The sequence below is a fragment of the Glandiceps talaboti genome, chromosome 15, assembly GCF_964340395.1.
Source record: "Glandiceps talaboti chromosome 15, keGlaTala1.1, whole genome shotgun sequence".
NCBI lineage: Eukaryota > Metazoa > Hemichordata > Enteropneusta > Spengelidae > Glandiceps > Glandiceps talaboti.
In genome coordinates, this window is record NC_135563.1 from 1095676 (window position 1) to 1123390 (window position 27715).

At 35.9% G+C, this 27715-nt stretch overlaps 2 protein-coding genes across 2 annotated transcripts in view; one reads left to right on the forward strand and one right to left on the reverse strand.

The window, feature by feature from the left end:
• The window catches only part of LOC144446527 (RNA-binding region-containing protein 3-like), a 66363-nt gene extending 65774 nt beyond the window's left edge, over nt 1-589 (reverse strand). The window contains exon 1 of the mRNA XM_078136311.1: nt 410-589. Within this exon, the coding sequence (XP_077992437.1) occupies nt 410-544 (135 nt within the window). The 5' untranslated portion in view covers nt 545-589. The remainder of the gene's footprint in view (nt 1-409) is intronic.
• Nucleotides 590-715: 126 nt separating this feature from the next.
• LOC144446584 (cilia- and flagella-associated protein 206-like) lies at nt 716-26915 on the forward strand. The gene is made up of 16 exons (XM_078136384.1): nt 716-797; nt 1356-1563; nt 1880-1970; nt 7006-7194; nt 7538-7696; nt 8647-8739; nt 9036-9148; nt 12088-12207; nt 16312-16416; nt 17636-17722; nt 22804-22908; nt 24213-24355; nt 24615-24714; nt 25518-25661; nt 26075-26163; nt 26424-26915. Exons 2-16 carry the CDS (start codon nt 1372-1374, stop codon nt 26569-26571), a joined length of 1878 nt encoding a protein of 625 aa, XP_077992510.1. The 5' UTR covers nt 716-797; nt 1356-1371; the 3' UTR covers nt 26572-26915.
• The last annotated feature ends 800 nt before the right edge of the window (nt 26916-27715 follow it).

Below are 27715 nucleotides of genomic sequence, written 5' to 3' on the forward strand. Positions count from 1 at the left end.
TTCTTACCAATACTATATACCATTATTTTTTCCATTTCGTGTAGAACTTGTAATGGCACTCAAATAAATTGAAATATGATCCATCTTCAGTTGTGGGCTGTCACTTGGCATGATATAACTGCCGATACAAACTTACATTTACAAATCGAACTACAAATGTACAACTAAAAAGTTGGTATTTTTCATTGGCTCGATCGTTATAATTATATTTTAAATTGCACACTACTAGTTTAGTACCAGTAGTAGTCTATAGGCTATCAGTGTCTTCGAATCTAATCTAGAGACTATCCATGGCTTGGAATCGCTTGTAACAGATATATATTATTGACATTTGAAGCCACGGATAGCATCTAGACTAGTGTGGCAGTGACATCATTCCAGCCTAGCCATGAAACATTTCATTTCTTACCATTGGCCCTCTATCGCACATGCAGTGGACATCGCTGGCACCAAAGTGTTTCAACAATTCTTCTTTTTCTGATGTGTTCAGAATACTTGGCAAATGACGAACCAGTAATATATCGGATTCCTTGTCCTCATTCATGGTGGTTTTAGGCAAGTTACAAAAGAAAGTGAACCTCGGCTATATACGACAGCTGATAAATGAACAGCGCCCCCAACGACAATATAATGAAAAGTAACATAACTTCTCATAGTTTGCGAGATAGAGGGATTCGCGCGAGATATTTCTGACCCGGAAGTATATCAACCCATCTCGTTGGCAACGCGATGAAAACATATTTCGCTGTACAAATGTTCTAATTTCGCATAGAATATTGTTTTTCTCCACATTTCTGGTAAGTATAATCTTAATGAGCTGTAATCGAGCGAATTTAAGTATATCTGCTCACAACAGTTATTTTATTTCAGGCAATCTTTGCCATTTTTCTCAGTTCGTGTTTATCTAGACTGCAGTGACTGAAATAAAAAAAAACCACTGCGGACAGTGTGACTGTGAGTGTGGTACTGGTAACGTAAGTCGTGCCATAGATCCATGGCATAACATAGTGTACATAGTAAATAACTCAGTGCTTATGATATGTAACTATTCCTCATATCATTCGAGATTAATGAAATTTGAAGGTTTCGTGTTCAGTTGTACATTGTAGATAGAATACTAGTATATTGACATGCATGATGTAGTTCGAGTGCAACACTGCAAGGCAAAATCAATTTTGGTGTCAAAATGTGCAGGGTCAAAACTTTTTATTATATTAATAATGGTACATTGAGCCTTGCTTTAGACTTTCCCCAGAAAATGAGTATCGTGATCATCACTTTTTAAGTTTTATATTTGCAATTTACAAGGACAAAGTAATTCATGTATGTATCTGTTTATTCTTTTTGTACAATAGTAATACAGTGTCCAAGATGTCTAGGGCACAGGCAGAGAGTGTTATTAAGAACATCATCCGAGAAATTGCACAGGAATGTGCCAGCAAAGGACAGGCTGTCTCTGAGACACTAGTAGCATTTATGGTGAAAGCTGTTGTATTAGATCCAGTCAATGAATTCAATGTAGACAGAACATTAACCAAAGATGATGTACAGAAACTCATCAAGGTAAGTGTTATTGTTAAAATAATATCAGAACCTCTTCTCTTGTTATCCTATCTTGACTTTGTTCTGTACTTGCATGAATACAATCATGAATTAAAGGGGTCAAAATAGTGAAAGTAATGGAAAATTTGTATATCCTGTATGTATACATAAGACTTTCAATAATCTTTAGTTGATGTTCACTTTCATATACAGAGAAAATTGTAGAGAACTTTGTTGTTGAGTTTAGATGAATTAATGAGTTGAGTTTATGTGTCAAAATTCATTAAGCAGTACATGTATGTGTGTAAATTCTATTTCTTAATTCTATCATTTACAGATTTGCGTGGATAGATTGCTGGACACCAGATCGCCAGCTCTTGATACTGTCAAAATGCAGGTTTATTTTGATATGAATTATACCACCAGAGGTAGGACACTTGTTATTTTTTCTTGTCAAGCATACAGCACACACACTCAAAAGGTTTCATTCAACACCAGGCACACATAGACAAGCAGAGACTGGAACAATAATTCCCACAAGAAATAGTCAGCATAAAAACAGAACCAGATCAGTCAAACAGTCAGAATTTGAACACAGCACAGTATAGAAATATCAAGGACTAACAAAACTTTTGTCATTGTGTATATCACATCATAGTCTCTTAGCCCATATATGGGACATTGTATCAGGTCTTCACATATATGAAAATAATACACTAAATGTGATGATAAATAGTGACAATAGAAGACCACTTTGGACCATAAAAGTTTTTTATTTCTAATTTCAGTTGTAGATGTAGCCAAAAGATTAGCTGAAAGTTTCAGAAAAATTTAAGATACTGAATTATGCAATAGCCAAACATTTGTCAGACTGGATAGAGGGGACTCATTATCTTTTGTTACATATTTATGAAGTCATTGCATGTATTGTTGACATCTGTATTGTTACATATTTACGATAATCCAGTCATTGCATGTATTGTTGACATCTGTATTGTTACGTATTTACGATATTCCAGTCATTGAGTGTATTGTTCACATCTGTTTTGTTACATATTTACGATATTCCAGTCATTGCATGTATTGTTGACATCTGTATTGTTACATATTTACGATATTCCAGCCATTGCATGTATTGTTCACATCTGTATTGTTACATATTTATGATATTCCAGTCATTGCATGTATTGTTCACATCTGTATTGTTACATATTTACGATATTCCAGCCATTGCATGTATTGTTGACATCTGTATTGTTACATATTTACGATATTCCAGTCATTGCGTGTATTGTTCACATCTGTATTGTTACATATTTACGATATTCCAGTCATTGCATGTATTGTTGACATCTGTATTGTTACATATTTACGATATTCCAGTCATTGCATGTATTGTTGACATCTGTATTGTTACATATTTACGATATTCCAGTCATTGCGTGTATTGTTGACATCTGTATTGTTACATATTTACGATATTCCAGTAATTGCGTGTATTGTTGACATCTGTATTGTTACATATTTATGATATTCCAGTCATTGAGTGTATTGTTGACATCTGTATTGTTACATATTTACGATATTCCAGTAATTGCGTGTATTGTTGACATCTGTATTGTTACATATTTACGATATTCCAGTAATTGCGTGTATTGTTGACATCTGTATTGTTACATATTTACGATATTCCAGTCATTGCATGTATTGTTGACATCTGTATTGTTACATATTTACGATATTCCAGTCATTGCGTGTATTGTTGACATCTGTATTGTTACATATTTACGATATTCCAGTCATTGCGTGTATTGTTGACATCTGTATTGTTACATATTTACGATATTCCAGTAATTGCGTGTATTGTTGACATCTGTATTGTTACATATTTACGATATTCCAGTCATTGCATGTATTGTTGACATCTGTATTGTTACATATTTACGATATTCCAGTCATTGCATGTATTGTTGACATCTGTATTGTTACATATTTACGATATTCCAGCCATTGCATGTATTGTTGACATCTGTATTGTTACATATTTACGATATTCCAGTCATTGCATGTATTGTTGACATCTGTATTGTTACATATTTACGATATTCCAGTCATTGAGTGTATTGTTGACATCTGTATTGTTACATATTTACGATATTCCAGCCATTGCATGTATTGTTGACATCTGTATTGTTACATATTTACGATATTCCAGTCATTGCGTGTATTGTTCACATCTGTATTGTTACATATTTACGATATTCCAGTCATTGCATGCAGTGTGTGAACTTAAGGGAAAATGACTACTGGTCATAAGGACCGACAGGTAGCAAATGCTGCTGGTCCTTAAGGAAAACTGCTGGTCCCTACTCAATGCAGTTCACGTTCACGACCTGTATCTACACCCCCCCCCCCCCCCATTTACAGATTAAATGATTTTGAACTTTAATATGATACAACATATCTTTAGATATAAAAGTAAAAGAGAGTACAACGAATTGTTCACTATCCACTATTATTTCATAAAATTTCCACTCACAGAGTCAAAAAATAACTTGGAAGTAAATTTTGGATTTACAAGCAAGTACTTTTTGACTCTGTGAGTAGAGGTTTTCATTTGTAACCATGAACCCAGAGACTATGAATATTCATTCTCACATAATCTGTTCCTATATACTATAGTGGTCTGAGACTGAATGTATTCATTCCACCATAGAAATACATATCCATATATTGTAGATAATATAGAGATCACAGTCCTCTCCTTCCTCTCTGTACGATTCATTAAATTCTGAATCACATAATCCAAAGTCAGATTCATCGTATGTTGCAACATCTGATGTAGCTTTCCAACTCTTAGCGAACGTAGACCCAAAAATTCACCATAGCAGAAGGTTTTGTCGCATAATTATCCCTCTTGAAAACTGTGTATTTGCTTTATTTCAATTTCCATCCACACAATGACACGAAGCGGTTTCGCCTTCCTTCAGTCTTTACGAATATGTACAGAAGGGCCACCCCCCCCCCCCTTAAAAGCCCTACCCGTATACCCTACCGTGTTGTATTGAGTATCGTCACTGGTTGTTTGTGTAAGAAATCTGACCATGATGAAGAGAACTATCATGGCTAAACATGTCTTACAGTGCAGTGCGATTTTTTTGGACGTGGGAACGTGATATGGTAACTGTACTGTAATGTGTCATCCACTATGAACGCGTGTTTGGCATGATGCAGTAATTTTCCAGATACAACAATGGCAACAAAAATGCAACATTTCTACGTTTTTACGTTGATTACAACATGACAGGACGTACATCATCATATTCATCAAATTGAAAGCAATCAGACTACGCATTTTTTTTACTGTTTTTACAACAACAAAAATAACGTACTGAAGATATTTTACGAAGTGTACCTGCCTTCTTTATTAGTTAAAACGTCATTTTCAGAGTAGTTTATATGTTTTCCGTCAGTTTGTTTTGATCATGGCCGCACACATGGGGGAATCCGGTAAATTGATCGGGAAACCCGCTAACATTTACCGGCTTTAATCCAGCCTTTAAAAAGTGTCTGTTTCGTTTTCTTCTTCGAAAGCTCATTAAATATCGCCACATACTTTATAAATACAACGTGGAACTGTCTCAAGCACGTTAAAAGTTTCATACACTTCGGACAGTAAACTTTACAACAATGATTAAATGATTACGATGTCATGGCGGAAAAAGACGCATGCGCTGAATGCGTAAAATGAATCTGAATGTCTAAGACGTTCTGATTAGACAAGACAAAAATAATTAGAGAAATTCAGCCAACCATGTGTTTGCTAACATAATTTCATAAAGCAAATGCTGTATGCTACGTCATACATGTATGTAGACATGATATCAACATTGACAACAACACGGAGCGAGCTAGCTCTACGTGTCGCTTGATTTGAATGAGATGTCGAGAGTAAAATAGGTAACACAAGATCAGATTCATGTAGGTGAAATTGGATATATCTTTGAATAACTGTTATTATTTACTCCAAATTTCAGTCGGTCATAAGGACCGATACGTTGTTGTAATTCTGAAAAACTGTCGGTCCGAACGGACATCTGTTGGTCTCGGGCCGAAGGACCGGCGTTAATTTCGCACGCTGATTGCATGTATTGTTGACATCTGTATTGTTACATATTTACGATATTCCAGTAATTGCGTGTATTGTTGACATCTGTATTGTTACATATTTATGATATTCCAGTCATTGAGTGTATTGTTGACATCTGTATTGTTACATATTTACGATATTCCAGTCATTGCGTGTATTGTTGACATCTGTATTGTTACATATTTACGATATTCCAGTAATTGCGTGTATTGTTGACATCTGTATTGTTACATATTTATGATATTCCAGTCATTGAGTGTATTGTTGACATCTGTATTGTTACATATTTACGATATTCCAGTAATTGCGTGTATTGTTGACATCTGTATTGTTACATATTTACGATATTCCAGTAATTGCGTGTATTGTTGACATCTGTATTGTTACATATTTACGATATTCCAGTCATTGCATGTATTGTTGACATCTGTATTGTTACATATTTACGATATTCCAGTCATTGCGTGTATTGTTGACATCTGTATTGTTACATATTTACGATATTCCAGTCATTGCGTGTATTGTTGACATCTGTATTGTTACATATTTACGATATTCCAGTAATTGCGTGTATTGTTGACATCTGTATTGTTACATATTTACGATATTCCAGTCATTGCATGTATTGTTGACATCTGTATTGTTACATATTTACGATATTCCAGTCATTGCATGTATTGTTGACATCTGTATTGTTACATATTTATGATATTCCAGTCATTGCATGTATTGTTGACATCTGTATTGTTACATATTTACGATATTCCAGTCATTGCATGTATTGTTGACATCTGTATTGTTACATATTTACGATATTCCAGCCATTGCATGTATTGTTGACATCTGTATTGTTACATATTTACGATATTCCAGTCATTGCATGTATTGTTGACATCTGTATTGTTACATATTTACGATATTCCAGTCATTGAGTGTATTGTTGACATCTGTATTGTTACATATTTACGATATTCCAGTCATTGCATGTATTGTTGACATCTGTATTGTTACATATTTACGATATTCCAGTCATTGCATGTATTGTTGACATCTGTATTGTTACATATTTATGATATTCCAGTAATTGCATGTATTGTTGACATCTGTATTGTTACATTTTAAAATAGCTTCATCTTTGATAAAGAATTTAATTATTTATTGTTTGTCGATGAATGTTTGTATGTGATTGTGAAGTAACTAACCTTAAATTGTCCAGTCATCATCACATGCTTTAGTTATCAATTTTGATCAGATTCTTTTCATTCTAATTTTTTGTCTGATGAAAGTGTCACTTTCTTTCATTTTCTTTTCAGCTGATTTCCTGGAAGAACACAGAAGAGTTTTAGAATCTCGATTGCATCCAGTAGTGAGAGAAATCACCGACAGTAGGGCCAGAACCAGAGAAGAACTGGAAAGTCTGTACAGAAAGATAGTATCAGCAGTTTTACTTAGATCAGGACTTGGTTCTCCTACTGATATTGCTGTAGTTAGAGAGGCCACTGGTAAGTCACAGTCAGAAAAAATCACAAATCTGTGTAATGCACTAGTATTGGTTATCTGATCTGGTCTGATCTTAAACTTTTAGCCTATCTCTCTTACAGCTACCAATTACCACCTTTAGCTCCATGGACAATAATACAAAGAACATAAGTAATATCAGAACAGTAACTTAACAGAAGTAATATCAGAACAGTAACTTAACAGCAACTGTACTGTTGTTAGAAATCTTAATTATAATTTATTGATTTGATAAAGTTTGTGAAGAGATCAGAGGATAAGTAACATTCATATATATTCCCTGATAGGGTCGTAAAGCTTAATATCTTTTTGTTGTTTTCTGAACAGCTGCACTGCAGAGTGTATTTCCACAAACTGAATTGGGTACATTTATGTCATTGGTGAAAAAAGATAAAGAAAGACAGCTGTTGGAACTGACTCAAATTGTGACTGGTATAAGGCTATTCAATAAAGAATGTGGTAAAGGTGGCGAAGGTATAGATGATTGTAAGTATGTATTTACATAACTTTCTTTACACTTTTATTTGTGAGTTATTTGTGAACCATTGGTACATTGGACACTGATTGTCATGAAAATCAAATGCATGTACATGTATACTCTGTCAAATTCATTCCCATTTCAATAATCTTCATATAAGATAAACTTTTTACCAGTGTGAAAAAAGTGTGTGCACAGCTTACTTGTTGGAAAGTATGAACATAGTTTACTTATTGGAAAGTATGTGCATAGTTTACTTGTTGAAAAGTATGAACGTAGTTTACTTAGTGGAAAGTATGTGCATAGTTTACTTGTTGGAAAGTATGAACATAGTTTACTTGTTGGAAAGTATGAACATAGTTTACTTAGTGGAAAGTATGTGCATACATGTAGCTTACTTGTTGGAAAGTATGAACATAGTTTACTTGTTGGAAAGTATGTGCATAGCTTACTTGTTGGAAAGTATGTGCATAGTTTACTTCTTGGAAAGTATGAACATAGTTTACTTAGTGGAAAGTATGTGCATAGCTTACTTAGTGGAAAGTATGTGCATAGCTTACTTAGTGGAAAGTATGTGCATAGCTTACTTAGTGGAAATAATATTGTTGTAGTAGTAAGTAATAGATAGTCAACGAGTTCCAGAGGGGTATGTGCCAATAAACGAGGAGTTTTTGGCACATAACCCTACTGAACAAGCTGTCTATCTTACTTATATTACACAATTTACAGTGTGATTGGCTCAAATGGATATATAGGTCACACCCCTAAGAAAGAGTGGGTTATGGCTCCATATAACCAACCGAAATCAAGGCCTCTGATTGGCCAAGTCAGTATAGCCGTAGTATAAGGTAATTTACTGCAAGGATTTCAGCTCTAGAGTTAGCTTAAGTAAAGTAAAAGGAACTTCTTCAGCCCAACTGTTTTCTTTTCTAAATCCATTTAATTAACCTCTCCCCAGTGCCTGCTATTTTGAATGAAGCTGTACCAGCTACCACACAGACAGTAGACACTGAAATCCAAAGAACAACAGATACAGCATTTAGATACACAGGTATGGAAATGAATTTGTTATATATACTCTTCATAACTGTACACAAGATTTGATGAGGTCATACTGTTTGATGTTTAAAAGGGGGATTATCTGACAACTTCCAGCTGCATTTCCCATTTTGATAATTTTCATATTAGATCCATTTTTTCGACAGATCAACTCAATTTATTTTCTAATGGTGAGAATTGTAATTAAAACCATTTTTCACATGTTGAATATTTGATTATAGCTGCTAAAATGACTATTTGAGAGTAGTTTGACTGATGATAAGTCTTTTGTTGACTTTTATTTGTCAGCTTTGATAGAAAAGATGATTGCAGGACATGTCTCAGATGGTCCATCAATCCACTTACTAAAAGACTCCTTGATTAACACAAGGCAACATGAAGCTTTCCTCAGAATTATTCTGGTAAGTTCACTTGCAAGAAGTATTACTTTTTCATTATTTATTACCACAACAGAACTTCTTGGGTTCAGCAGTAATAATAGGCATGGCAAAGTGTCTGTCTGTCTGTCAGCCTGTCGGTATGTGTGAATACAAGTGTGTGTGTAAACAACGTAAAGTCAAAAGTAGCACCAATGGCATTGTAGCAACTGTACAGTTTTTGAATATACATGTATTTATCCACATGCTGATCCATGCTAGCTTTAGGTGTTCATTTGCTGTATGACTGTCCAGTTGCCTATCCAACCCTGTTATTATCTTTGCAATATATGTGATCATTTGGCTGTTGCTATGGGCGTGGTCATGTTGCTAGACATATTTGCATACATTTTTTGAATGTTTATTCACTTGTCTATTAATCCCTGTTGTTATTGTGTGGCTGACAACTACTACCATTGCAGGAGTTATTTAGAAACGTCTGTGATCAGAACGTCATGTTATCAGTGGTGGACAATGAAAACTGGCTTTGAATGTGCCGAAAAAAATATACTTCTTATCACTACGAACTGACAAACATCGATACAAAAACAACACCGGGTCTGTCTGATGTGGGTTGACGCGACTCTCTGATCAGTTTGTTTACGTGAAAGTTAGTCATGATGCAACATAAAATTCAAGTGAACGCTTAGAGATTATTTTTGAATTTGGCACTAAAAGCCGAATTCGATCATTAGTAGGCTTATGCAATATTTTAAATCAGTACATGTATTCTTTGACAGGTTATACTAGTACAATAAGTGCATTGGACATCATGTTATTACATGAAACTTGTCTCATTCTTCTGATTGCAACGAGCAAGCAAATTTTTTCTCAGCTATGCATGGCTACAACATGCAGCAAGATATTAAACTCACACAGTACACTAGCAATATTCCAGTCTGCACTGAATAACATCAGAGAACATGGGTTTTCCAGACAAATATTTATTCATTACTTTGAATATAGCTTAAAATTTGTTTTTAACACTGAATAAATAAATACGTCAGCGTCTTTCATGAACTAGATTGTTCATGTACACATCTTATATTACAAGGTAATTGGTATTTCTGGCAAACTCAACCGTACATGTGTAACATGAGCAGTGATGGTTGTGATAGTCTCAACAGCCACTGCGACACTGTCATTTATAATGGGGTGGTAGAAATCTTGGCATAAAATTGTTTTCAATTTGTTAAAAGCCTCCTCAATAGGATTGAGTTCTGGGGAGTACCTTGGTAAAAATACAAGTTCGATCCTAAATGTCCTCATCAAGTATATAGTTCACCTTCATAACGTGTATAGGTGCATTGTCAACTACAACTGTTTTGCCAGGTGCTACGGCTGGTTGTCCGTCGACAGTATAAGCTTCAGCGGCCTCAACAAAATATCTTAGATATTCATTAGTGTTACCTGGACCTCAAATAACATCACTGTACTTCATGCCGTCAAATCCGTCAAATCCGATTGTCACGTACTTGCCCAGTTCTACACAGTTCTACGGAAAAAGCCTAAAAGAAGACTATCGTCAACAAATAGTTACAGAATTGGAAGTTTGTGGATGCGGCAAAACAACTGGAGTGTGTCCACTACTTAGTTTTTCAAAAGTATCACTGTCAGAGAATATGTCTGTCCACTACAGACAAAATTTTGTGAAATTGGTGAATTCAGCAGTTGTCGTCGTGGTGTTCCGCCTCCAGAGATTTTAAATCAGCCAGACATCAATTTTGTAGAAGGTTTGAAAAGGGAAAGAAAGGCCTTCTATAAAACTGCACGAGATCTGTGATGAACTTGTATATGTATTTTGTTGTATTGTCCTGTTGTGAGATCGCTGGTTGTTGGGGCTTCCCCCCCAAAAAAACCCCCAAAAACCCAAACAAACAAAACAAACAAACAAAAAACAAACAAACAAACAAACAAACAAACAAACAAACAAAAACTGAACTTAATCCATACACTGAAACTTCATAATTTTAGGACCAGACAGACCACAGACTTTGGCGAGCGAGTAACTTTCATAGACATAAACAAACTGATACGAGAGTCGAGTGAACCTACATCAGAAGGGCCCGCTCTTGTTTTGTCTTGATGTTTGTCAGTTTGACAGTGATAACAAGTAGACAATTTTCGGCACTTTCAAAGACATTTTTCATTGTCCACCACTGATAAAACGATGTTCTGATCACAGGCGTTTCTAAATAACTCCTGCAATGGTACTAGTAATGCAAAAAAACATAGTCGGATGCCAAGACATGACAGTCATAACAAAAGGAGGTTCACCTGCACGTATAGGTTGCTTTCTTGGTTTGCATGGTCAAGGTTGTTACTACCAAAAGTCCAATTTTCAACCTATATTGGTCAAGGCAGATGCCCATATCACCCCAGTAGTTGTGGCTGTACTAGGTACACATGTTTGTATACGTTTGTTCAGAAAATTTCAGTCTGCATTTCAGGTTTTAACCAGTTTTTTTTAAAAAATGATGTTTCAGAAGATGTTGGCCTGCGATCTGACCTCAATTTCAAAGTCATGTTTTTCTGACATGCCAGCATCTAGCCAGATTTGTTACATATAGTTTTATATGAAGGGAAAAGATCATCAAAAACACTTAATTCAGCTTCTGTGATATTCATTTGGCTTATTATATAATGTTCTATTCTGATTGTTTGCTGTATATTTCTTTTTATATTTATTTTCACATAGCCTAATGTATTGAATAAAGTGTTATACATACTTCATGTTTTAGTAAATAGAGGTATTGTTTATGTGAATAAGTTAATTAAAAAAATAAAAAAATAACTTGTTTGAAATTTTAATCTAAAAACAGGTTTCTTTGAATAATTGAATATCAGTTTATCAGCAAAGTGAGTACTGTTTGTTCAAATCAAATTGTGAATTAGAATATGTGTATGGATTTTATTTTTGACAGAATGATGTTATAAACTGTGCACAACAAGTTGAGATGTTGGAAGCCCAGTTGGCAGCCAGAATGGAACAATTACAGGCCACTGTACAGTCTAAAACTGCTGTTCCAACAGCTCAAGTTTATGTAAGTACTTCCTGTTGACTTTATTTAGGTCAGTCCTCAACTTACACATTTTAATAAGTGTATGTTGTCAACTATCTTCACTCAGACTACCTAACACCATATGTAGGGTTGTCGGTGGCTGAGTGGTTAAACCACTTGCCTCTTACAACTGCAGTCAGGGTTCGCCCATTCAGGGTTGTCGGTGGCCGAGTGGTTAAACCACTTGCCTCTTACAACTGCACTCAGGGTTCAAACCCATTCAGGGTTGTCGGTGGCCAAGTGGTTAAACCACTTGCCTCTTACAACTGCAGTCGGGGTTCAAACCCATTCAGGGTTGTCGGTGGCCGAGTGGTTAAACCACTTGCCTCTTACAACTGCAGTCGGGGTTCAAACCCATTCAGGGTTGTCGGTGGCAGAGTGGTTAAACCACTTGCCTCTTACAACTGCAGTCGGGGTTCGCCCATTCAGGGTTGTCGGTGGCCGAGTGGTTAAACCATTTGACTCTAACCACTGTGGTCAGGGTTCAAACCCATTCAGGGTTGTCGGTGGCCGAGTGGTTAAACCACTTGCCTCTTACAACTGCAGTCGGGGTTCGCCCATTCAGGGTTGTTAATGGCCGAGTGGTTAAACCACTTGCCTCTTACAACTGCAGTCGGGGTTCAAACCCATTCAGGGTTGTCGGTGGCCGAGTGGTTAAACCATTTGACTCTAACCACTGTGGTCAGGGTTCAAACCCATTCAGGGTTGTCGGTGGCCGAGTAGTTAAACCACATGCCTCTTACAACTGCAGTCGGGTTCAAACCCATTCAGGGTTGTCTGTGGCTGAGTGGTTAAACCATTTGTCTCAAACCACTGTGGTCAGGGTTTGATTACATTTACCACGCTGTAAGAAGAGTGTCATTCAATTTAACTCTACCGGACAAGGGAGGTTTTTCTCAGGTACTCTGGTTTCCCCCTACACTAACACTGAACCAAAGGAGCCTATAAATGGGACTAGCTCCCGTTGTTTATGTGATAAATAAATATCCTGTATGTATTATGTTACAATAGACAATGTCTATACTGGAAAAAAATTAAATCTTAGGTAGTCTGATAGTAGACAGTATATATACAGTATTAGGAATATGTCTTAGGTAGTCTGATAGTAGACAGTATCTATACAGTATTAGGAATATGTCTTAGGTAGTCTGATAGTAGACAGTATATATACAGTATTAGGAATAGATCTTAGGTAGTCTGATAGTAGACAATATATATACAGTATTAGGAATATGTCTTAGGTAGTCTGATAGTAGACAGTATCTATACAGTATTAGGAATATGTCTTAGGTAGTCTGATAGTAGACAGTATATATACAGTATTAGGAATAGATCTTAGGTAGTCTGATAGTAGACAATATATATACAGTATTAGGAATAGGTCTTAGGTAGTCTGATAGTAGACAATATATATACAGTATTAGGAATAGATCTTAGGTAGTCTGATAGTAGACAGTATATATACAGTATTAGGAATAGGTCTTAGGTAGTCTGATAGTAGACAATATATATACAGTATTAGGAATAGATCTTAGGTAGTCTGATAGTAGACAATATATATACAGTATTAGGAATATGTCTTAGGTAGTCTGATAGTAGACAGTATCTATACAGTATTAGGAATAGGTCTTAGGTAGTCTGATAGTAGACAATATATACAGTATTAGGAATAGATCTTAGGTAGTCTGATAGTAGACAGTATCTATACAGTATTAGGAATAGGTCTTAGGTAGTCTGATAGTAGACAGTATATATACAGTATTAGGAATAGGTCTTAGGTAGTCTGATAGTAGACAGTATATATACAGTATTAGGAATAGATCTTAGGTAGTCTGATAGTAGACAATATATATACAGTATTAGGAATAGGTCTTAGGTAGTCTGATAGTAGACAGTATCTATACAGTATTAGGAATATGTCTTAGGTAGTCTGATAGTAGACAGTATCTATACAGTATTAGGAATAGATCTTAGGTAGTCTGATAGTAGACAATATATATACAGTATTAGGAATATGTCTTAGGTAGTCTGATAGTAGACAATATATATACAGTATTAGGAATAGGTCTTAGGTAGTCTGATAGTAGACAGTATATATACAGTATTAGGAATAGATCTTAGGTAGTCTGATAGTAGACAATATATATACAGTATTAGGAATAGGTCTTAGGTAGTCTGATAGTAGACAGTATCTATACAGTATTAGGAATATGTCTTAGGTAGTCTGATAGTAGACAATATATATACAGTATTAGGAATAGGTCTTAGGTAGTCTGATAGTAGACAGTATCTATACAGTATTAGGAATATGTCTTAGGTAGTCTGATAGTAGACAATATATATACAGTATTAGGAATAGGTCTTAGGTAGTCTGATAGTAGACAGTATATATACAGTATTAGGAATAGGTCTTAGGTAGTCTGATAGTAGATAGTATATATACAGTATTAGGAATAGGTCTTAGGTAGTCTGATAGTAGACAGTATATATACAGTATTAGGAATAGGTCTTAGGTAGTCTGATAGTAGACAATATATATACAGTATTAGGAATATGTCTTAGGTAGTCTGATAGTAGACAATATATATACAGTATTAGGAATAGATCTTAAGTAGTCTGATAGTAGACAATATATATACAGTATTAGGAATAGATCTTAGGTAGTCTGATAGTAGACAGTATCTATACAGTATTAGGAATAGGTCTTAGGTAGTCTGATAGTAGACAGTATCTATACAGTATTAGGAATATGTCTTAGGTAGTCTGATAGTAGACAGTATCTATACAGTATTAGGAATAGGTCTTAGGTAGTCTGATAGTAGACAATATATATACAGTATTAGGAATATGTCTTAGGTAGTCTGATAGTAGACAGTATATATACAGTATTAGGAATAGGTCTTAGGTAGTCTGATAGTAGACAATATATATACAGTATTAGGAATATGTCTTAGGTAGTCTGATAGTAGACAATATATATACAGTATTAGGAATAGATCTTAAGTAGTCTGATAGTAGACAATATATATACAGTATTAGGAATAGATCTTAGGTAGTCTGATAGTAGACAATATATATACAGTATTAGGAATAGGTCTTAGGTAGTCTGATAGTAGACAATATATATACAGTATTAGGAATATGTCTTAGGTAGTCTGATAGTAGACAATATATATACAGTATTAGGAATAGGTCTTAGGTAGTCTGATAGTAGACAGTATCTATACAGTATTAGGAATATGTCTTAGGTAGTCTGATAGTAGACAGTATCTATACAGTATTAGGAATAGGTCTTAGGTAGTCTGATAGTAGACAATATATATACAGTATTAGGAATATGCCTTAGGTAGTCTGATAGTAGACAGTATCTATACAGTATTAGGAATAGATCTTAAGTAGTCTGATAGTAGACAATATATATACAGTATTAGGAATAGGTCTTAGGTAGTCTGATAGTAGACAGTATATATACAGTATTAGGAATAGGTCTTAGGTAGTCTGATAGTAGACAATATATATACAGTATTAGGAATAGGTCTTAGGTAGTCTGATAGTAGACAATATATATACAGTATTAGGAATATGCCTTAGGTAGTCTGATAGTAGACAGTATCTATACAGTATTAGGAATAGATCTTAAGTAGTCTGATAGTAGACAATATATATACAGTATTAGGAATAGGTCTTAGGTAGTCTGATAGTAGACAGTATATATACAGTATTAGGAATAGGTCTTAGGTAGTCTGATAGTAGACAATATATATACAGTATTAGGAATAGGTCTTAGGTAGTCTGATAGTAGACAATATATATACAGTATTAGGAATAGGTCTTAGGTAGTCTGATAGTAGACAGTATATATACAGTATTAGGAATAGGTCTTAGGTAGTCTGATAGTAGACAATATATATACAGTATTAGGAATAGGTCTTAGGTAGTCTGATAGTAGACAATATACAGTATTAGGAATAAGTTTTAGGTTGACAGAGACATTCATATTATATTATATTAGTATGGTTATACATGGATTTATATGTTGCTTCTGTATCTAAAAGTTCTTGGTGTGCCTTTTTTATTTGAATGCAGCCTCAATTTATCAACTTAGCAAACATCTGGAGTGGATTTCAGGATGAAATGGTTCTTCTAAGTGTACTGAGTAACATCTTAGCAAGTCTGGAACCATTTATCAAGGTACGGTTGAATTTAACTATTGAATGTACAACCAAATTAGGTTAATGTTTAATCAATCAATCCAATTAATTAATCGATTGTTTGGTTGATTGATACATTGGTTGGTCAATCAGTTGGTCAATTAATTAGTCAACCATGAGAGAGAGAGAGAGGAACAGAGAGTAAGAGAATAAAAGATTGAACAGAGAGACTTTTTGATTTATTGGTAAGGAAGGTACAAAATGTAGATGCTTGTATAGTAGAAATTGAGACAGCGCGAGAGATAGAGTGCAGAGAGATAGAGAGTGAGATAGAAAGTGAGAGATAGAGAGTGAGAGATGGAGAGTGAGAGATGGAGAGCAGAGATGGAGAGAGAGAGAGATAGAGTGAGAGATAGAGTGAGAGATGGAGAGCAGAGAGATAGAGAGCAGAGAGATAGAGAGCAGAGAGGGAGAGTGAGAGATGGAGAGTAGAGAGGGAGAGAGCAGAGAGGGAGAGCGTGGGAGATAGCGAGTGAGAGATGGAGAGCAGAGAGGGAGAGAGTGGGAGATAGCGAGTGAGAGATGGAGAGCAGAGAGGGAGAGAGTGGGAGATAGCAAATGAGAGATGGAGAGCAGAGAGATAGAGAGCAGAGAGGGAGAGAGTGGGAGATAGAGAGTGAGAGATGGAGAGCAGAGAGGGAGAGAGTGGGAGATAGCGAGTGAGAGATGGAGAGCAGAGAGGGAGAGAGTGGGAGATAGCAAATGAGAGATGGAGAGCAGAGAGATAGAGAGCAGAGAGGGAGAGAGTGGGAGATAGAGAGTGAGAGATGGAGAGCAGAGAGGGAGAGAGTGGGAGATAGCGAGTGAGAGATGGAGAGCAGAGAGATAGAGAGCAGAGAGGGAGAGAGTGGGAGATAGAGAGTGAGAGATGGAGAGCAGAGAGATAGAGAGCAGAGAGGGAGAGAGTGGAGAGGGAGAGACAGAGAGATAGAGAGCAGAGGGAGAGAGTGGAGAGGGAGAGACAGAGAGCAGAGAGATAGAGAGCAGAGAGGTAGAGAGCAGAGGGAGAGAGTGGAGAGGGAGAGACAGAGAGCAGAGAGATAGAGAGCAGAGAGGTAGAGAGCAGAGGGAGAGAGTGGAGAGGGAGAGGTAGAGAGCAGAGAAATAGAGAGCAAAGAGATAAAGAGCAGAGAGGGAGAGATAGAGTGGGAGATAGAGAAAAGAGACAATATTAAGAGAATTGTGATGATGTCTTACAGGGTCATCATGATGTGTTCAATGATGAAGCCTTACAGCCATTCATGGAAGATGTGTATGTTGTAACTGATGAACAGAGAATCAAGGAGGTAATTTAGTAGCATGTATATATCAATCAATTTCTTATAAGCCAAAATGGCTGGATACAATATGGCTCTCTTTTTTTAGCACAACTGAACTGATAAGGTTCAGTAGTGCTATTAGTCTCGCTGCCAGACCCATGACTATCATCATCGCGAAGCCGCAAGAAGTAAGGGACTTTAGTCCCGAGTCTGGTGAGAAGTGTTTGGAAAGGAATGTGATATCGTTATTTAGGTGGGTTGGCCAAAGTATGCAAATTACATCTCAATGCAGGTCACAGTCCTGTGATTATAACAAAGACATACTAGTCTCCGATCTCTACGCATAGTGGTGGTAATATTTGTTGTTCTGAAGGCTATGATGTCTGTCTGTGGTAACAAAAACACCGGTTAAAGTATATGGTGACCATATAAAACGTGACTGACTATTATCCCCATAAAGTTGACTAGGGAACATGTCCAAAAGACTCAGTTACTCAGTCACACATATTTCTTACACAACACTGGGAAATAAAGGATGGTGCCATAAAAGAGGCCATGGTTTACGATGATGTAGATGTGGTGAATCCGGTTCCAAGTTTACAAATATTTCAGTATGGTGCTTGTGAATACAGTGCTAACTTTGCCGTATTTTGCAGCAATTACCTCTACTTGTTTTGGCTTCAGTTTGGATAGATTGATTTGTTGCAATCCATATTTGATAGCAAGGCGGGTTTTCTTGGTTCTCCATTTTCATGTGTTGTGTTACTTGCCTAAGACAAATGCAGCAGCTTGTTTTCTTCCTCTAGGCATTACACAATAAGTGACATTGTCATTCATTGAAGTAAATAAATCCTTAACACATGATTAGTCGCTATTTATAACAGACTCCTCCTGGATATAGAATATTCAGTAGCTAGTAAAATTGTTTGAACAGATCGGTGATTCCCTAGTTTCATTGGCGGGTATTTTTATTCTCTCGTTTCTAGCCAGACTCGGGACTAAAATCCCTCACTTCTCTCGGCTTCGTCACTTGGCTTACAAAGCTTAGGGACAATAGTAATGAGTCTGGCAATGAGACTATAGTGCTATAGTATGGCAAAGTGTCTGTCTGTGTGTGTGTGGATGTGTGTGTGTGTGTTGGGGTGGGGGGAGTGGGGTGGGGGGGTCACTGTGTGTGTGTCTGTGTGTGCATGTGTGTGTAAACAACTTAAAGTCAAAAACCGCTGGCCCAATAGCCATGATATTTGGTGAGTGTATTACCTTGGGTGTCTAGGTGTCTAGTTGGGAAATTGTTCAAATCAAGATGATCTTACCACCAGTGTGATTTCAGTCAAGAAATGTGATTTTTGGTCAAAAAACTTAAACTCAAAAAATACTGGGCAGAACAGTCTGAAATTTGGGGGAAACATTTGTAAGGGTGTTTAGATTAAGAACTGTTCATGACATGATGATCCCATAAGTGATTACAAATAGGGCTAGAAATGTGTCTTTTTGGTCAAAAATCTTTAATTCCAAAACTACTGAGCAGATTGGCCTGGAATTTAATGGGGATGTATCTGGGGGTGTATACATGTAGATGAAGAAATATTAAGCATATAATAATAATAATAATAATAATAATAATATTTATTTCTTATAGAGCGCATTACATTAAAACAATCTCAATGCGCTGAACAAAAGTATAAAAGTAATTTAAAATGTACAGATACACAAGTATAAACATAATATGAAACAGGATAAAAATACAAAGACACGGAATGACATTTAAAAACTGAAATGTAAAAAAGTTAAAAATTAATAATAATGAGATCTAAAAAGATGATATTTTAAGGCAGATTTAAAACTGTTCAAAGTATGTGAAGAACGAAGACATGATGGCAGGGCATTCCAAAGGCGTGGGCCGCAAATAGAGAAGGCCCGATCACCATAGTATGCAGTGTTCCCTATCGGTTGGTGCAAGTTCACCACGCTACCGGATTGAGACCGAAGGGAACGACAGGTGGATCTAACCATTAATAAATCGCCTAGATATGAGGGCCCGCACCCATTAAGAACTTTAAAAACAATACAGAGTACTTTGAATTCAATGCGCTTCTGAATAGGTAGCCAGTGTAATGAATGAAGAACTGGGGTAATATGCTCAACCTTTTTCTTTCTAATGACAAGTCTTGCTGCTGAATTCTGGATAAGTTGGAGCTTACGAATTTGTTGAAGTGGGAGACCATATAATAAACTGTTGCAATAATCTAAACGTGATGTAATAAAAGCATGAACTAGTTTTTCAGTACAACTTTGGTCAAGAAGAGTGCGAATTTTGCCAATTTTCCACAGAGCATGAGAGGCAGCTTTACAAATATTAATTACATGATCAGACATAGTAGCCGCCGAATCCATGGAAACACCAAGATTACGAACAACATTAGATGGTTGTATATCGACATCGCCAATCCGTATCTCACACCGGGGTACCGGACCCGCACCACCAAATTTAGAAGAAAAATGCACAATTTCTGTTTTACCGTTGTTAAGACAGAGCATATTATCACGCATCCACTGTCTAACTTCACTAGTGCATGACTCAATAACTGAAGTCGGAACCCGGTCACCCTCACACGTGAGATACAGTTCGGAATCGTCCGCATACATTACACAATTTAAACCATGACGGATTATGATATCCTCCAAGGGGGTTGTGTAAAGCGTAAACAAAACAGGTCCAAGGACGGAGCCTTGGGGGAAACCACAATCGAGAGACTGTGCCTTTGACACGACTGCTCCAACACTCACAGATTGGAATCGACCAATCAAATAGGAACGAAACCACTCCAAGGCTGAGCCCTTGATGCCATATCTATTACGCAATCTGTGTAATAAAATGTCATGATCAATCGTGTCAAAGGCAGCAGAAAGATCAAGTAAAATCAATATTACATCTTTACGTTTATCAAGGGAGCCTAATATATCATTTTGGACTCTTAGAAGGGCCGTTTCAGTGCTATAACCCGCTCGATAAGCTGACTGGTATTTCACAAATAAATTGTTGTCAGATAAATATGAATTCAATTGAACTGAAACAATGCGTTCTATAAGCTTGGAAAGAAAAGGAAGATTAGACACCGGGCGGTAATTCTTAAGGATATTTTTGTCTAAGTTTGCTTTCTTTAGTAACGGTCGAACTATAGCTGATTTACAGGACGACGGAAATTCGCCTGAGATCAGTGAACTGTTGATAATTTGACAAATAACAGGTGCAATCTGTACGCTGCATTTCTTTAAAAGTGTGGTTGGAAATGGGTCAAGTAGACAAGACTTTGGAGGCAATGTGTTAATGAGTTTTGACACATAATCTATCGTGACGAGTGTGAAAGCGTCAAAAGAGCAGCATAAATGAACATTATATGTGTCGGAAAGTGTTGCTACTGGTAAACTTTCTCTCAGTTTTGCAATCTTAGAACAGAACAAGTTAACAAATGTGTCAGGTAAATTACAGATATCCAAGTCGGGAAGAAATTCAGTATTAACTTGTTTACCACCTATGATATCGTCGATTACATTAAAAAGGGATCTCTGATCAGCACCGTCAATACGATCACGAAGATAGTTCGTGTGTGCTTCGTGTACTTTAGTAAAATAGGCACAACGAGCAGATCGAAAGATATCTTTGTGAACAATATAATGATCCCATCAGTGATACTTGGTCAATGAGTGAGATGTTTCTAGAAGTGTTATTCTAAAGATTTTGTTCAAAATAGTTTGACACAATTGGCCCTAGCAACCATGACCACACCCATAGCAACAACCAAATGGCAGTATATTTTGGTTGAATAACAACAACATCTGGTAAGCAAGTGAGTAAACATTCAAAAAATGTATGCAAATATCCCTAACACCTGACCACACCAACAGTAACAGCCAAACAGTATCGTATTTCACAAAGATAACAACAGGGATTCTTAGATTCAAAAAGTGTTTGCAAATATGCCTAGCAACAAGACCACACCCATGACAGCAACCAAATGATCACATATATTGCACAGATAACAAAGGGAATTAATAGAGAAAGGAACAAACATTCAAAAAATGTATGTAAATATGCCTAGCAACAAAACCACGCCCATGGCAACAACCAAATGATCACATATATTACAAAGATAACAACAAAAATTAATAGACGAATGAATAAACAATGTATGCAAATATACCCAGCAACAAGACCATGCCCATAGCAACAGCCAAGTGATCACGTATATTGCAAAGATAACATCAGGGATTCATAGACAAGTGAACAAATATTCAAAAAAGGTATGCTCATATGTCTAGCAACATGACCACGCCCATAGCAACAGCCAAACGATCACATATATTGCAAAGATAACAACAGGGTTGGATAGGCAACTGGATAATCATTGTACATATGTTAACATTGTAAACAATGGAAGTTGTTGACTTGTACATATGTAAACATTGTAAACAATGGAAGTTGTTGACTTGTACATATGTAAACATTGTAAACAATGGAAGTTGTTGACTTGTACGTATGTAAACATTGTAAACAATGGAAGTTATTGACTTGTACATATGTAAACATTGTAAATAATGGAAGTTGTTGACTTGTACATATGTAAACATTGTAAACAATGGAAGTTGTTGACTTGTACGTATGTAAACATTGTAAATAATGGAAGTTGTTGACTGGTACATATGTAAACATTGTAAACAATGGAAGTTGTTGACTTGTACATATGTAAACATTGTAAACAATGGAAGTTGTTGACTTGTACGTATGTAAACATTGTAAACAGTGGAAGTTGTTGACTGGTACATATGTAAACATTGTAAACAATGGAAGTTGTTGACTTGTACATATGTAAACATTGTAAACAATGGAAGTTGTTGACTTGTACATATGTAAACATTGTAAACAATGGAAGTTGTTGACTTGTACGTATGTAAACATTGTAAATAATGGAAGTTGTTGACTGGTACATATGTAAACATTGTAAACAATGGAAGTTGTTGACTTGTACGTATGTAAACATTGTAAGCAATGGAAGTTGTGATTGATTCTTCTCAATAACACTATAACTTTTTGTTTTTTACTCTCATAGACCACAGGATCAGATCACCGTGTTAACCCGTCTGATTTTAAGCATCTAGACTGGTTGTTTCCTGAAACCACCAAGAACTTTGAAAGACTTCCTCTGCAGTATCGGGTAAGGTCTTCTAACCTTTTACTGTAGTATAGGGTAAGACCTTGTAAACTTTCACTGCAGTATAGGGTAAGGCCTTGTAAACTTTCACTGCAGTATCGGGTAAGGTCTTCTAACCTTTTACTGTAGTATAGGGTAAGGCCTTGTAAACTTTCACCGCAGTATAGGGTAAGGCCTTGTAAACTTTTACTGCAGTATAGGGTAAGACCTTGTAAACTTTCACTGCAGTATAGGGTAAGACCTTGTAAACTTTCACTGCAGTATAGGGTAAGGCCTTGTAAACTTTCACTGCAGTATAGGGTAAGACCTTGTAAACTTTCACTGCAGTATAGGGTAAGACCTTGTAAACTGTCACTGCAGTATAGGGTAAGACCTTGTAAACTTTCACTGCAGTATACGGTAAGGCCTTGTAAACTTTCACTGTAGTATAGGGTAAGACCTTGTAAACTTTCACTGCAGTATAGGGCAAGGCCTTGTAAACTTTCACTGTAGTATAGGGTAAGACCTTGTAAACTTTCACTGCAGTATACGGTAAGGCCTTGTAAACTTTCACTGTAGTATAGGGTAAGACCTTGTAAACTTTCACTGTAGTATACGGTAAGGCCTTGTAAACTTTCACTGTAGTATAGGGTAAGACCTTGTAAACTTTCACTGCAGTATAGGGTAAGACCTTGTAAACTTTCACTGCAGTATAGATGTACATGTTGATATTAAATAATAAATGAAGTACATTTCAGTGAATCATGTTTTTTCCCAACTTGTAATTTTTTGTGTACAAACAAATACCTCCATAGTAGAAAGAGGATTAAAATACAGCAATATACATTTTTATTATTACTTTCAACATGTTCATATAGTGTTTTGAAAGAATAAATATCTTTCTTCCTGAAATATTCTAAAAAGATGCTATTTACTGTAAATGTTCCTTTCTGTTTTGCTTTCCATTGCCTTTAAATAAATAAATAGATGATAAATAAAAACAGTATACTCATCTATACTTTGCATGTGTTCTGCAAAAAATTATGACAAGCCACAAAAAAGTCTGAATTTCTATTAAAATGAAGATAAATTCCATTGAAATAAAGTACAGCAAGGCATTTTGATATAGTTACATTTTATTATTAGTTCACAAATTTAAAGTAATTGTTTTTGTTGAATCAATTCCTCTTTATAGTTTGAATTGACTCGTGACAAAATGCCATAAATGTTATTACTCTGGAATTTCAAGACATAATAATGGCTTTCCTGTCCATTACTCTGTTGATACACTTGAAATGATTTTACAGTATGTATTTTCCATATTGCAGGGTTACTGTGGATGGACTATGGTGAAATTTGATCGTTTATTGTTGCCTGGCAACCCTGAGATTGGTGTCTTACGCTACAAGGATAGATACTATACATTCTCAAGTAAGCAAGCTGCATATGACTTTGCCAGTGAACCTGAGAGGTAAGGTATAAAGTGTACAACATTTACAGCAAATAATTGTGCCCCTGACATATTTATGATGGCATCCAACTCCCAAAACAACTGAAATTCTTGTCCATCATTCTGCTTCATAATTGAATTTAAACTAGATCTCACATAATGACTATTTTGATGAGTGTTCTACATGCTTGTTCATTTGGTATATCAACACTTCATGACTATTTTGATGAGTGTTCTACATGCTTGTTCATTTGGTATTGTTTTTACATCCTCCTTTCAGCTTCATCACTTTAGTAGCTGACGGGGCCAAAAAATCTCCTGAGTTGATTCAGTTGTTAGAATTACACACACAGTTTGCCACTATTACACCATATTCACAGGTAGGAAATCTTTGTCTTTAAATGTGAATAGTAATTTCATTAAGCAATTTCTTAACAGAAATGATGGATGGATTGTATATATACTTTGTAGTGTACAGATACCTGGTATATGTCTGTCTTTTGTGGGAAGTATTACCCTGGTAGTTGAGCCTTCGGTCTTCTTAATATAGACACAAAGTAAAATTATTGTGGCAACATGTTGATACAACAGTGATAAGCTATTGAATGGACATCGGTTTAATTATAGTCTCAGTGGGCAGGTATCTCTGAAAACTAGTTTATTTAGAGTTACATGAACTTGCAGTGCTGTTTTGGGACTTTGAATATTTATGCTATGTTGATCACAGAGTGATTAATATCACACAACAGAGGTGCCGCTATCACCCACTTGGGTAATTTACCAAATTGAAGAACAATAGATTTAGTTTGCATCTATTAGTAAACCGAAGGCTGGATTACCAGAGTTGCATATGCTCCTGCTTCAGAATGTATTAAAACAGGAAATCAATCAATTAATTGATTAATCAGTCTGCCAGTCATTCATTCATTCATTCATTCAGTCAGTCAGTCAGTCAGTCTGTCTGTCTGTCTGTCTGTCAGTCAGTCAATTGATTGATCAATTGATCAATCAATCAATCAATCAATCACTCAAGTGAACTTGAGTGAAGACAGAAGACTTACTGATAATGATGTATATATTGAAGTGCAAATCACATGGCAACATTTCACTATAGAATGGACATATCGTAACCTGTAACTCTGTTAATAGATTACTTGAAAGTAGTGTAATCTTTGTATTACAGGGACGTGATCAGGGTAAGATGATAGAGAAACCAATCACTAAATGTGATATGGGTGTACAAACAGACACTCATATACTAGAACCCAACATTGTCAAGTCATATGAGTGGAATGAATGGGAGCTTAGACGTAAAGCCATCAAGCTGGTAAGTAGCCTACACCACTACATTTTGTACATTTGTAGGCATACAACAATTGTCCAGTATAGGTTACCATTAACATAGTTAGGGTACCTCATCATAGTGTGAGAGAGTTAGGGTACCTCATCATAGTGTGAGAGAGTTAGGATACTTCATCATAGTGTGAGAGAGTTAGGATACTTCATCATAGTGTGAGAGAGTTAGGATACTTCATCATAGTATGAGAGAGTTAGGATACTTCATCATAGTGTGAGAGAGTTAGGGTACTTCATCATAGTGTGAGAGAGTTAGGATACTTCATCATAAAACAGATTTTTCACCTGTCCTATTGTACATTACACAGGAGATTTCCATATATTTGATGGGACATTTATTAGGAAGTGTGACTACATAATTTGTATGTTGTAATTTGTTGACAGACTAATCTAAGAACCAAAGTCACTCACTCTGTCCAAACCAATCTGAGTAACATGAGAAGAGATAACGTATCTCAAGTCTATCTACCAAAGTAAGTCAGCATTGTTATAATCATGACACCAACAACATTGAGGAGGAATTACATTTTTCTTTTATATATCTATTTCAAAATAAGTTGAGAACCATATATAGTTATCACTGTCAGATTTTGAATCAAAGTCCTGTGCAAGGTAAAAAGATTTTTGATACAAGGTAAAAAGATATTTGATACAAGGTGAAATATTTTTATCTGTGGTTTTCTGCTAATGACACTTGCTTATATTAAAGTTACTTTTGTTGTGGATTTTTCAGGGACCAGTACAGCCAAACAAAGCGTGATGATGGTAGTAATGTACCTAAACCACAAACCTTCCTAGCTGGTCTACGTGGTGGTGGCTTCCCTACCAGACCTACTATCATGACAAAAATGGATTTGACCTTGGATGTAGACCAAACCTAATTGTCACAATTGACTTTCTGTGTATAAAAATTACAATTGCAAAAGTGAATAAACTTGTCATCCTTGAGAAAGGCCAGGTTTATTGCATAGCTGCATCAAATATGACCCAGAATACATGATAATGCTCTTTATTTTTGCTGGTTGTTACAATCTTCAAATATCATTTTGAGTGAATGTGAAGAACACAGAACTTGATGACCCTGTAAAGTTCAAACCTTGTTAGTTTGACAAATATCTGGATCTGTCTTTACCTTTTTTTAAAACTATTATTTGACTTACAACAATGTTTGTCAACCATTCTTTATATCATTTGTATGTTGATATAAAACTGTATCAATGTAAATAAAATATAAACAAAAAATCACCAGGATTTGACTCTGCAAACTCATTTTATTGTGTTGCAAGTCAAGGAAGGCTAATTGACTTGCCAAACTTATTTCATTATAATGATATTCAAATAGTCAATTTTGCAGTTCCAAGATGCATTGCTGACTTCACTTACGTTGTTATGTTTAGACTTGTTTTACCTTTGTTACATTTAAAAAACACTGTAATTGGGAAATGATGGAAAGATATGTTGACCTCTTTAATTATGAGTGAAATTATAGAACAAAGACTACATACCATCAATAACAGAGAAGACAGCCATCCTGTGGAGGGTGTGGACACCCCCCCCCCCCCCCATGTGTAGAGAATACATGGTGCTGTATGGGGAGACACATGATGCATCTTGGAACCAGACATGTCTGTTGACACCAACTCAAGGAAGGAAAATACCAATGTTACACAACAGTCAATATGATATTGACAGTTTTGACCAATCACAGGAAGGCAATATCAAAATTGCAACATTTGACATTTTAGTCCCCCAATACTACATGGGAGGCAGGTTTAGAATGCACAGCTATCTGTCTGTAATATGTCATTCTCTGATTTCATTCACAAATGTTACACACTATAGCAGCTGTAAAAATTGTAAAAAATATAGTGTTAAAAATCGGTTGGTACAGAATGCAGGTACAGGTCAGGTCAGGTTTCAACTGAATAATTTTTTTAGGTTAACATTCAGATCCAAAGATGTGAATCCGTCATTACAATTGTTGTAGAGGGGCACAAAATCATAGTTGTTAAATCCCCCCTGGTA